The following is a 13,940-nucleotide window of genomic DNA, read 5'->3' as shown; positions in this document are numbered from 1 at the left end:
CTTTTCACATTCAAAGACACCACCTCCCTCTCCGCTATGACAGCTGACAGAAATGGTAAATGTCACAAACATTTTTAGAACCTGGGCTCGCCTAGATCAGGTCTACGAAGCAGAAGTAAAGTGCCACAGTGTTGCTGAAAAGCCAAAAAGAAACTTCAGAATTATTTTTATAATGGGCGTGCCCTCTGAGAGAGCATTCGGAATTATGTCAGCCTCTTCTAGGTCTAAGGATGGAGACAGCAAGTTACCACGGAACAGACTTTCTTATTATTTTGAGGGGAAAAGGCAAAATTAAATACCATGCGACAGTAAACAAGATTAGTAGGTAACTTGGGAAAACGTGTGGATCAGTTCAGAGCACAGAGATGCAGAGATGGCAGGTTCATTTCCATGAAGTGCCCAGGAACTACAGAAAGGGAGAAGACGAGAGCCCAAATCCTGCCGTTCAAATCAGTCAGGAAAAGACAGTGATGCCCTGAGCAGAACCTACCAGCAAGCACAGAAGAGACCATACTAGTACCTCAAAATTCAGACTGTGATTCTCAAACGTTAATATACCTTGTTAGAAATGATGATTTCCAGGCTCTACTTGAGATTCTGATTTAGTGTATAAGAGGTGAGCCTAGGAATTGCCATTTGTAATTAAGTATCCTCAGTAATTTTCCCACCATGCTTCAGAGAAACGAGAACCAGTGACAGCCCCTTGGGGAACAATGACTGAGCTAAAAGGGTTGTATCTGGGAGGCTAATGAAAGAAGCTGCACTGTGGACCACGAGACTCTGAACCGGCAAGGGTATCAGCATACTCCCATCTGTCTGAAGACGTCAGACAGCCTTCAACAGCACTGCCACGAGACAGTGAGAAGCAAGAGCAGCTGTAAACTAATCAGACAAACCAATTTTTTCCCCTCTCTCTAGGGTTTGGAAGTAACACTGATCCCTTTGGACAGAGTAAATCCAGAGGACTGCATGGGGTGGAGGATATATCAAAAGAAAAGTACTGAACTTTCTGTTAATCTGACCATGATTATATTTGTACCCCATGCTCCTAAATATAAAGAAAGTACCCTATGAAATCCTAAGCAAATAGGTTATTAAAATTAAATACTGGCCTTTGGGCAGTATCCTTTTTGCAAAAAACATGGTAACAACTGGCCCATCTTTCATGTTCTCGCTCTTCTTATTCTGAAGAGGCAAGCCATTCATTCACTTTGCTCTTGAAGCCTTTACTTCACAAAACCAAAACAGAGTGGAGAGCTAATTTGAGGGGCTAAACCTGTCTGAGCAAGCCCAGGCCTGAATGTAGATTAACCGCCTCTAGCTTTCATGGGAATTCACACAGCTAATTCTATTTACACCAAACACTCCAATTCCATGATTTGAAGTCACAGACCTGAAATTTTAACCCAAATCTAGTTTTTAAAGTGAGGGCAGGTGGACACCACTCCATGGGGGTGCAAAGGGAAACATAGCAAGGCAGTAAAAACTTTTCAATCCCTTCCCTCACTATTGACAAATGGGGAAATCAGAAAGGAAGTCCCAAAGGCAGGCATTCTATTTCCCAAAGGATCACAGACCTATCTCCCTCTGTCTTACCTTTTTTTAGAAGGCAAGCCTACCCTGCTAATTCATTTGGAAATCAGGCATGCCGGGGCCTCTTGGATCTTAAAGCACTAGAAGCACAAAGTCAGATAAAGAGGCCTCAAGCATCAAGCCACTAACTTCAGCTCTATATTCAAGTCAACTTGGCTCCCCTGGCTGAAGACAAATGAGCCTCCCTCAAATAAAATGGATCAGGAGGAAATGATATCACTGGAAATGTCAGACACAGCTTTTAAAAGTGGGCCATTTAAGGTTTGGCTCATGCACTGGAAAACTCCCTTGATTAACTTCTGGCAGGCATCCTTTCCCTACAATAGCCAGAACTCAGTAAAGCAGCGAACAGAACAGTTTTCTTTGGGGGTTAAAGGGACAGGCCTATCACTCCCAAGCTAGCCACCTATCCTGTCTGAAACAAAACTAATTCCTCTTCCTCTACTCTAAGGTAACCCATTCTCCTTTTCCTATATTCCCCAGAGCCAAGTTGCCTGGAAGTAGAGATTATGCCCTCCCTGAGTTCTTGAAGATAGTTTTAGAAACCAGCACCACAATCTGTCAAACCAAGACAATCTGTGAGGAAAGAAGGATGAGGGATTTAGACCACAGCAAGATTTAGAGTCACAATTTTTAAATAAAGCAGGTACCCAAAAGATAACAGTATTTTTTCAACTCACTTTAATACAGCCAACTATTGTAGTTGTAAGGGCAGAATTATACTGCGTGCAGAGTACTGTGGCGTACATCAAGATAAACCTGGAACAGAGAAGGAAGAAGTTTAAGAACTGGTTGCTTACTTTAGAGCAATCTTCAGCCAAGAGAAACAGCGTTGCCCATGCTAGCACATTGCAATCACTGACTCTGAGCTTTCCCCACCTCACCCCTGCTTGTACTGCAGCTTTAGATTTTTTTTAAATTTCATTAAAGAAAATCATGTGTCCATTTACTGACCAGGTGTTTTCCCCCAACTACCCTCACCAAAACCTTGCAACCATTCCTTTTTAGATCATATTCCCACTAGTTCACCTAACCCTGAGAGAAAGCTGAGTTCACAGACCATGGCTCAGCAGTGCACCTCCCATGAGGTCAATGCAACCTCTGGACAGGAGGCAAGGGAGATTCTGAAAGATGGAAGAAACCCAAATTAGCACAACTTTGAGAGGGAACATAGGTTCACTTAACAACTAACCGGCAGCAGTTGGAACAGAGAGATTTACAACGAGGGCTCGGAGCTTGATTCAGTACCAAGGCACCGTGTTAATTTTACTTTGAAGCACTCCCTCACTGGGCACCTAGCCTGTGCCTGATCTAGTCATAAATACTAACCAAACTAACTGGCTGAGGAAAACAATTCCTCATGGAAATATGAAGGTGAAGAGAAGTGGCACGTTAGCAGATACCCTTTTCTTACCTTCCACATATACTCTCCTAGGAGGAAGACAACCTTGTAGAGTCAGACAGCCTCAAAGTCAAAAGCTGCCAGTGCTAACTGTGCAAACTTAGACAATTTACTTGAGTTCTGGGACTGCTTCCACACAGGTAAGAGGACAAAAATATGTATCAAATAATCAATGTAGAAATAAATAATGCACTTTGAAATATAACAGTGCTTATCACATACTAGGTTCCTATGTTAATAGTTTCTTGTCCCCATCCTTGGAAACATGACTTTGGAATTAGTTTAGTAGCCCTAAGGGTACATTCCCAAGGGCTGTGAAACCACCTGAATCTGGAAGTTTAATCATCCTATGCAGACACACTCAAGAGACAGAACAGGATACTAAGAAGCAAAAGGACCCAAGAACAAACGTCTCTAGGAAAGCAATCTGCTAACAAGGCAACAAAGGCTTACCCCATCACACAAGAGAGGGTGAACTGCAGAAGAAAGAGGGTGTCGGCCCAGCCTTCAAAATCCATTGCCTGTAAGACACAAGAAAGTATCTGATTTTAGAGCAGGCCCTCAAAATCAGCTGTTCTGTTCTTTCATCAAAATCCTGGGTACTCACTCCCACCACACATACACGTGTATACATTCCCCTGCATCACTCCCAGGATAGACAGTGATGTTTAAGAATCTCATATATATGGAGCTGAACCCAAAAAACAGTCCCAGAAGGATTTCTCTTTCTAAAATGTAATGTGAGGAAGATTTTGTACCTCTCTCCTTGGGTTAGAAGAAACGGATATTTGCTTGAAGGCAGAAGCCATGTCTGGCTAATCTCAGCAGTTCACCCAGATGGCTAGATTAAAAGCTTTCTCAAACATTAAAACCTACTTCTTCCCCGTAACATGTGAAAGCTCAAGTGCACCCTTAGTTACACAAATTCAGCTGAGGTCTACCCAGGGAGAATTACTCTTTAAAACAGTTGATGGTGAAAGCAAGGTTTTTGGGTTTTTTTAAGATTTTATTTATTTATTTAACACAGAGAGAGATCACAAGTAGGCAGAGAGACAGGCAGAGAGAGAGGAGGAAGCAGGCTTCCCGCCGAACAGAAAGCCCGATGCGGGGCTCGATCCCAAGACCCCGAGATCATGACTTAAGCCGAAGGCAGAGGCTTAACCCACTGAGCCACCCAGGTGCCCCGGAAGCAAGGTTTTGTTGCCATTTTGTTCTTAAGCCAAACGCAAAGGAAGGAAGAGAAATGAAAGGGTGCATTGATCACCTCATTTCCCATCCAGGATGGAGGATTTTTCTCTCAAGAACATAATTTCTGTTGCAATATCAGTTTGTTAAGTAAATATGAGAAACAGTCCACCTTTTGATCTTTCTGCCAACCTATCCAGCTTCAAGGGCAGGGGGTGGAAAATTTTTGACATGGTTCTTCTATTTCTTATTAATTTCTTATTAATTCTTACTAATATGGGGAATTACACTGATTTTCAAATGTTAAACTAACCTAATCCCTGAGATAAACACAGCTTGGTCACATAGTGCCCTTTTTATATATTGCAGGATTTTTTTTTTTTTTTTTTTACTATAATTTCCACCCCCTGCCCTTGAAATTTTTTTCAACTATCAGTACAGGGTATGCTGGCCTCATAAGGAAGTATTCTCTTCTATATTCTGAAAGAATTTATGTAGAATTGGCATTATTTCTTCCTTAAACATTTTGTAGAATCATCCACTAAAGTGATCAAGGCCTGGAGTTTTCCTTTTGAGAAGATTTTTAACTAAAATTCAGTTTCTTTAACAGAGCTAAATAGCCCCATTAATTAGGGTTAATTCTTTAATTAAGTAGTGTTATTTAATATTTAGTAGAATGCGGCTATTCATGCTATTTCTTCTTGAATGAGTTTTTAGGTTTTTTTCAAGAATTTGTCCATTTCACAGTCAGTTTTCCAGTTTATGGCATAATGTTCATAATATGCCATTATCCTTTTAGTATATGCAAGCTCTGTAATACCACTTTCATTCCTTCTATGATAATTTGTGCATTCTCACTTTTTGTCCCTATCAATTGGCAATGGTTGAGCAATTTTATTGATCTTTTATTGACCTCCAAGTTTTAGGTTCATTGATTTTTCTCTATTGCTTTTCTGTTTTCTATTTCATTGAATTCTGCTCTTAACTTCCTCATTTTTCGTTTGGGCTTAGCCTGCTCTTTTTTTTTTTTTCTACTTTCTTAAGGGAAAGGCTTATTAGGTCAATGATTTTTTATCTCTCTTTTTTTCTAATGTATGCATTTAATTAAGCTATAGAATTCCCTCTAAGCATTCCTTTAGCAGCAACCCATAAATTTTGCTATGTGGTGTTCTGACTCTCATTCATTCTAAATGATTTCGAATCTTCTGCATGATTTTTTCTTGGAAGCAGGTGCTATTGAGAGGTGTGTTTATTTCCAAGTATTTGAAGATTTTTCCATAGATCTCTATGTTATTAATTTCTAGTTTAATTCTGTTCTGGCCAGGGAATATACTTTCTATTATTTCAATTATTTTAAACTATTAACACTTGTTTTATGACCCAGAATATAGTTTATCTTGGTAAATGTCCCATTTGCACTTGAAAAGAGATTTATTTACTGTTGTTGAGTGCTCCATAAATGTCAATTAGGTCATACTAGTTGATGATGGTGTTCAAGTGTTTTACATTCGGCTTCATGAGTTTTTGCTTCATATATTTTGAGGCTTTCTCATTAAGTACACATACATTCAGGATTGTTATGCTACTTGATATAACTCTTTCAGCATTAAAATTGTCCCTCTTTATGGTACTTTAACTTACCATTTTACTATAACTTACCATTTGTTGAGCCTTGTATGTGTGGATTTAGTTTTCATCAAATTTGGAAAGAAAATCTTCCATTAACTGCTCAAACCCTATTCCCACCCCTTGCTCAGGACAATAGTTACTCATATTACACCTCATAGTTATACCTCAGGACAATAGATCTAACACATATGTTAGATCTATTGATACTACCCCATGTTACTAGTAATCTGTTCATTTGTTTTCAAGGCTTTTTTCTCCATGTGCTTCATCTTGGAAGCACTAGTTTCTATAGTATCTATTGCTATTTCTATTAGTTTCTATTGCTATTTCTTTAATTCACTGATCTTTTTTCTGCAGTGTCTAATCTGCTTGCTATTTAATACCTTCTGCTTTATTTTCAATTCAGATCATATTTTTCATCCCTAGAAGTTTAATTTGGTCTTTTTTTATATCCTTCTTTTCTCCTCTCATCCTTTCTCTTTCCACAATCCTTTACTACCTGTTGTCCAATGTCTGAAACCATTTTTCACATATATTCAGTATTCTAGTAGGTTAAGGCAAGAAGATAAAGCCTATCCCTATTATTCCATCATGGCTAGAAGCAAAAGTTCAAATTCAATCACTGACATGAATTATAAACCTATCTCTAACGATGCTTCCACTGGAAAGCTCTGCACAAAAACCCACATTCACATCAGGCGTTCTCCTGCCAAACTGTCCAAAACACTAAGTGCTACTTTTATCACGGACACTGCATATATGTGACTAAGTACCTGCATGTACGTGACTCTCCGTACGTAGATCACCTAACCAGGCACTGTGAATGCCTTCAGGGTTTATCTCTGTAACCATCATGCTTAACAAAGTGACAGCAAATAGAAAGTGTTCCACAACTCGTTGTTAGAGAACAAAGAATAAAGGAAAGAAGTCATACAGAGCATTGTGCTATGCTCTTCCATACCTGTAAATACGGTATGATGAGAAACCATTAAAGCACAATAAAGCACAGGCCTAGAACTCAGGAGACTGCCTCTATCAGCAAGACTATCAATTCCTTGAGAGCAGGAACAATGTCAAATGTCACATCTGCCTTGCTCCCAAGTGTTTGTATGTTGTTAGGCACAAATATCTAAAGTGAATTAAATATCCATGCTCCCTGGCTTAGCATCATTTTCTATAGGCTGAGAAGGTGAATTTACTTTTTAATACACCCACAAACCTACCTGTAATGCTACTAAATAGATTTCAAGTTTCCTACTAAATCTATGTCATTTTCAATTTCCTTAAAATGGTAAAAGTCATTTTACTGGCATTAGACTCATTAGTTTTTGCACTGAATTTATTTTTTTTTTCTTGGAGGAGAAAAGGCACAACCCAGCAAACCAGCAGGTGGGCACTGGAAGAAGTCTCTCTGAGAGGCTTACCAGTACCCAGCAGGAAAAGCCATGGGCCCTGTGAAAGCAGCATACCAGGCATTAGAAGCCCAGGACATGGCACGAGCCCACCCCTGCTTCATTACACAGCCTTAGCTTCTGTGAGCGAGGTTAAAGGGGGTGCCTGTTAAAGTTTCTTCCAATTCTAACATGAGTGTTAGATCAGCTTTAAAAGGAGAGACTTTATTTCACTGAAGCTGAAACACATAAAAGAAATCTCAGCCCTAAGAACCTTCCTCAACTCTAAATTACCCTCCTTTCCTAGATAAGTTACTCTTTTACCCCAAAGTCACTAAGAGAATAAAGCCAGTGTGATGGACCATAAGGATTTGCTGAACCTTAGTTTCTGCATAAATAATAAGAGGAATATTAAGGCCTATCTTATAGAGTTGTTATCAGAATTAAAGACAACATGGATATAATGCCTGATGTGAAGGAGGTCCATCCAGTTCAATAAGTGATGTTAATTATGTGTAAATATTATTTCTAATTCTTTTTGCTATCAGTGACCGAGGAGTGGAAAGAAATCAGTTATTTGGTAAAGGCCTCAAATAAACCTCTCTTTACACCTGAGCTCCTTTCTGCCTTAGCTCTAAATATCTCCTCCTAAATGTACATTTTGACATCTAAGTCCCCAGTCATGTGCCAGGCCCCACAGCTGGCCCAGGGGCACTATGCTGAAGAGAGTTTAGTCAGGTAACCGCTAATAAACGAAGGAACAAACTATAACTACCTTTATATTTATGGAATGCTTTACAGTTTGCAAAATGCTTCTACATACATCAATGTCATGTGATCCCCATGACACCCCTGTGAGGTAGACAGGACCAAGCCTTATCCCCAGAAGACAGTGAGTGACTTACTTTAGATAACACAGTTAATACATGGAGGCCCTGAGTCTATATACACCAAGTCTAAGGCTCTCTACTCTGAGCATTAAATTTTATATACAAAAACACCCAAATACATACTGCACAATCCCCTCTGGGAACATATTAACTGTATCTGTGGAATATTAAAATAAATCCCATGAACATGATTCCATTTACATAAAATTCAAAAACAGGAAAACAATTCTCATGGGATTATTTCCTTCCCTAAATACTAGGCCTGTTTCTGGAGAAAGCCCGTCTGGCACCAGCAGCCTGTTGCATTCCTCTGCTTTGCCACAGGAACGGGCCCTCTGGCTGCAACAGAACAAGCAGCAGCCATTTGAAAGTATAGCTGAAGGAGAAATCTGACCCACCAGTACCACCGGCCAGGGGAGTCTACTCTCCCGGTCATAAAGATGGCATGAAAAAACAACCAAAGCTACTGCCTATTAAGAGCCTATTATGTCCTACACACAGACATGTTAAGTAACTCTCCCAAAATTATCCAGCTACTAGGTGTCTGCTCAGCTCCATAACCCATCATCGTTCCATTAGTTAAGTACTGGGGAAAACCAAAGACAAGGTAATATATTCTGAATTTTTTCTCCTAGATAGCTTCACATGGCTGCTGTTGGACCCCTGAGTCAAAAAGTGGGTGTTTGAATTCTAAATCTGCTATTAACTTTCTGTGAGTCCATCATAAAGTCACTTAGCCTCTCTAAGCCTCTATCCACATTATAAATATTGAAAACAGTCTGCTCCAGCCGCCTCTTGTGAGAAACCAACGGAGGGAGCGAAATGCAAGCACTTTATACAAAATTCACATACAGAAGAGATTATTATTCACTTAAACTTCCAACATTGTTATCTCTCAGTGACAGATTTGCATGCAAATTTTTCTTTTCCCTAAGACAGGGAACATAGAAAGCACAGGGAGCATATATTTTGTTAATCAGGAGAGGAAAAAAAAACAACATTTAAAGCAAAACTTCTGCCTCTAGAGAAAGCTAACAGAAGAGCCACTGTGAAGAGAAGGCCTTGCTGGGTCATTCTGTGTGACACAGGACGAGATGGGCTCCCTGCCACAAGGCCTGAAATCCTCCATCTGGGCTGAGCAGTAGCTGTGACTACAGACAGCACATACAAAGATGTTCAGGCTTTCCTCCTGTTTTGAACAAAGTCTCCGTTTCTATAGGTGCTGGTGGTGTAATTTAATACCATCGACCAATACACAACATAGGCATGAAAAGATGGCATAATCAACGGGCAAATAGGTTACATGGACCTACCACTTCCTAAAAATAGGCATTTGGTTTGAATGAGACTTTTCAGTTAACAAAAATATTTGAAAAAGAAAGCTAAATTAAAAAAAAAAAATGTGTTCTCTAGTTGCTTAGGTTAAGGAAATTAAGAAAGCGAGTATCTGTGTAAGATTAGGCACTAACAGCACATAATCAACAACATAATCAATAAAATCTAGTCTAGGGATAGGGATTTTATCTTCTATCAGCTCTACTCAACCAACTCTGGCCATCTGAACTACTATGTTGGTGGACAGTCTGAGGCTCTGTCTAGGTTTAGCAAGGAAGCATGGGGACTACACGGCAATGTCTACACTGAGCGCAGGAGATCATAAGCACGAATTCATCACCCCTGATTTAGTAAGGATGGAATAATTTCAGGGTACACTTGAGTCTTAGATGTAACATTCTCACTCCCAGGAAAATTTGCTAAGTAAAGGGTCACCAGCTTAATTGAGATTTGAAATAAAATCCAAATGATTATTTTTTATACGTTTTGATACCTTAGAAGTTTTGAAACCTGCTTACTATAAAGTCTAAAAATAAATCACTTAGTCTTTAAACTTTATGGTAAAGAAAAAAATGTGGATGAATGACAGCATTCTATTTGGAAAATTCTTTTCCCAAAAAACTACTGAGAAAAAACCTGAAACCTTATCCTGGAAAGTAAACTGCTAGGAAAGTTACTAAGGCAGAAGATAAGGTCAGTGGTGGAGCAAATGGCCTCCATGGTTCCCTGCCTACCTTGCAACAGTCAGACAAGTTCACGGAGCCAGTGGTCCTGGGTTACCCACCCTATCCTCTGTGCTATTGTAACTACTGGCCATCGCTTCTGCTCTGCCCTCTCCTGCTCCTAGCTCTGACAAGGAACTAGAACCCAGATACCTTCACTCTCTCTTCTCACTAGACTCTGCCACCTACCTAAAATCTATGTAGCATGGCAAAAACCCCACACTCCAGCTTATTAATAGGGTCATTTACTTTTCTTTGTGAAGAAGGCCTACCCTCGAAGGTAAGGGTGGGTAACCACATTACTGTGTCCATCAAACAACATACAGGGCAAAGAGAAAGTCATTCCTCACTGAAGAATAACTGATGCAACCCACTTGTTTTACGTATGAGGACACCAATGCCCAGAAAGCAGAAGGAACCTGTCTGTGTGGAAAGAATAACTCAGGGTTTGAGAATCGGTCTGTACCGTCTCCAGAATAACCCAGAAAAGATTAATAATGCTGGACAGGCTGAACCAACAGCCTAAAATTCTTCATTATCTAGACAGCAATGCTTAGTAAGAGACATCTCCACGTAACCCATCCACGCAGCAACTTTTCCTGTAAAACTCATCTGAGCCATGTAATTTAGCCAGTGATATAATGAAGACATTATACAATGTACCCATGACTACAGTACTGGCCTTGTGAGAGCTACAGAAAGGGGTCTGTTCCTCCATCTCTACGTGAGAACACCTAGCAGGGTATGCTGTCAAGAAGCCAGGTTCCAATTCCTGTGACTGTGAATCACTGGCTTTGTGCTGTACACATTCCCTTTTGAAGGCAACAACTAACAAGTTTAAACACAGTCTGTCTTAACTGACACTCTGGAAAGCCATTATTCAAATGATGCTTGATCTACCTTTATCCGTGTTAACCAGATGTCTTTTATTAACACTGAGCTGGCTTTTAAATACACTGTTTTTGTTTTTTTAATTTTTTAATTTTTTATTTATTTAATTTATTTGATAGACAGAGATTACAAGCAGGCAGAGAGGCAGGCAGAGAGAAGGGGAAGCAGGCTCACTGCTGAGCAGAGAGCCCAATGCGGGGACTTGATCCCAGGATGCTAGGATCATGACCTGGGCTGAAGGCAGAGGCTTTAACCCAAATACACTGTATTTTTAAGAAAGAGAATGTTTTAAAATTAGAAGACATGTTTTAAAAGAACTAAATGTTGTCTATATTGGTTCATTGGCTTCTGGTAAAGCCAGGACTTTGAGAATCTTGAATAAACTTCTTAAAAAACTACACACACAAACCTGGTGATTCACAGACCTGTACCCCTGGGGTTAAAAATATATGTTTATAAAAAATAAAAAATTAAAATAAATAAATAAATAATTTAAAAAAAAAAAAAAACTACACACACACACACACCCCACCCCCCACCCCCCCAATATAGACATTTGGCTTCTCAGAAAGCTTTGCCAAGGATATGCATTATGTGCTCACTGGGGTAAGCTGTTCGATTGGCTCCTGTCTTTCAATATTTATGATAATTTAGGTTTCCTTCTTCCTTGGCCTTCAATTCTTGCTTAAAGACTGTGTAAGCCCCATCCACTACTCTGTAGAACTCCTGCCTTCCTGGGGAGCTGAACTTTCGGAGCCCTCTTACTGGATTCCTGCCCTAACACAGGAGACTTTTCTCTCCTCTGCTTTCTAAGGTTAACAGTGATATTTTGAGAAAAACATTTTGGATTTTGCTTTAATCTGCATCTTGGATCAAGAGTCTCCAACTCTGAATAATGAGAATTAATTAATTTGTCCCACCACCCCCAGTAATTTTAAACTGGGATTCATCATAGGATAGTCATTATTTATAGAAAAACTTAATCTTTTTCTTACTGTTCCTTTTATAAAAGGTAATTTAAAATACATTTACATGGCTCCACAATCAAAAAAATATAAAAAGATAAACAGTGAAAAGTTTCCCTCCCATTCCTGTTCTATACTTATCCTGTTCTTACACATAGGCTCAGACACAAATTGGTGGTTACTTTGTTTCTTGCATATTCTTCCAGAGTTTCTTTACTAAATCAGCAAATAAAATGTATGCATATATATATAGTCTTATTTCTCCCTTTCCATTTTATTCAAAACATAGCATAACATACGCAATTTTACACCACGCTTTAAAAATCTATCTTGTTGATCTTTTCATATAATACATACAGAGCTTCCATGGAAAATGGCTCTGGGTCAAGAAAGCCAGGAGTCCAAAAGAGAAGAGCAAGTTCAGAAGCACTGGTATTCGGGACTCAGGGAGGAGCTGGGCTCATGCCAACCATCAGAACTGCAGCAGTTAGTCTCCACATGGGCATGCCTTCTGCTCCTCAGAAATTCTGTCTCAGCCCAGGAAAGGGCCCTTCCTAGAAAACTAACCAACTCAACTGATACAACCTACTCAGTTTACACATGACACAGCAGGGTGGAGGAGCAGAAGGGATTCATCCAAAATCAGACAGCGGTCAAGGCCAGAACTGGATGTTACTAATTGCTTCATCCAACTGGATGTTTCTTCTGCATTCTGCCCCCAATTTTCCACGCTACCTCCTATGTCAGTAACTTTTAGGGATTCATCATCTCTGCAGAGTAAATTTCAAATTCCTGTATCTAGCAATTGTCCCAACTCAGAAGGAAGGCGGGTATGATATGTGGGGTGGGGGTGGGGGGAACAAGAGTACTAGTTATAGTCAGGAAATCAGGATTCTAGTCCTGAGCCCAATCTGGGTCCTGACTTCCCCAATGGTGAAAAGAGTCTTAAACCAGATGCTCTCTAAGGTCTCTTTGAAGGTCTTCAACGTCTTTAACTGCCACCCTCTAAGAATACTGATGAGGCTGAACCCACGACTACGTCTGTGCTCATGATATCCATTCCCCCTGGAATGTTCCTTTGGTTTCTCTTCCTCCACATCCTTCAAGGCCCACCTTGATCCTCCTGGTATTCACCTCCTCAAAAAATGCCCCCTGTGAAGAAGGTAAGGCACTCCCACTTCAGCACTCAGAACCCACTCCTCCCTCCATCTAGAGGACCCTTCCAAAGAGCCACACAAACTGGTCTCAGTCCACTCAGTCCAATGCCTGCTCAAGTGAAACTAATGAAGATGCTTTCTCTAGCCACCTTAACCCCAGCAGTTCTTCCCCAATCACTCTCCTCCTTGTTCTGTTTTTCCTCCTGGTTCTTATGATACAAATCTAGGTTTAGTTGATCTCACCCACTGGGTTGCAAACTCCTTTAAGCGGGACATGTCTTTTTTCTTTCTTAAATTTAGAACAGCACCTGAGTAAAGCACTCAGTACACTCAGTAAATATTTATTGAACAAAAGAAATACGATTATTTGTAAAAGATTAAGTAATAACCAGGCCAAGCTGCAGAAACTGCATTTCTGCTACTACTCTGATGACGTTCCTCACATTCAGTAGCTTGTTCTTAAGAGAGCCCTGCATGGAATTCCCAAACGGGGGTAAAAATGTAAGTCAGAGAGGCAGTGCATGGCTCTGAGAGTACTAGTCAGGCCAACAGTAAGAGCTCGATCTGAAGTCAGACAGACTGATTCTAGCTCTGCTCTGCCACTGTGGAGGTTTAATCATGTCCTTAACTTCTATAAGTCAAATAACATACCGATCTCTCAGGTATGTAACGAGGATCAGGGAAAATGATTTATGCAGAAGCATCCTGTTGGGTACATATCTCATAAGTAAAGTCATCCTAAATGCCAGAAGTAGCCTCAAATTGCTAATATGGGAACAG

General features: G+C 40.1%; 1 protein-coding gene across 1 annotated transcript in view; it reads right to left on the bottom strand.

Annotated features, from left to right (window-relative positions):
- Positions 1-13,940, bottom strand: part of SLC35D1 (solute carrier family 35 member D1) — a 51,388-nt gene that overhangs the window by 23,394 nt on the left and 14,054 nt on the right. Inside the window, exons 9-10 of the mRNA XM_032302483.1 lie at positions 3,449-3,516; positions 2,274-2,352 (exon numbers count right to left, since the gene is read on the bottom strand). Coding sequence (XP_032158374.1) covers positions 2,274-2,352; positions 3,449-3,516 — 147 coding nt within the window. The remainder of the gene's footprint in view (positions 1-2,273; positions 2,353-3,448; positions 3,517-13,940) is intronic.

This window comes from Mustela erminea, chromosome 10, assembly GCF_009829155.1.
Source record: "Mustela erminea isolate mMusErm1 chromosome 10, mMusErm1.Pri, whole genome shotgun sequence".
Lineage (NCBI taxonomy): Eukaryota > Metazoa > Chordata > Mammalia > Carnivora > Mustelidae > Mustela > Mustela erminea.
Note: the sequence above shows the minus strand (reverse complement) of the source record. Positions and strands in the feature narration are given on the sequence as shown.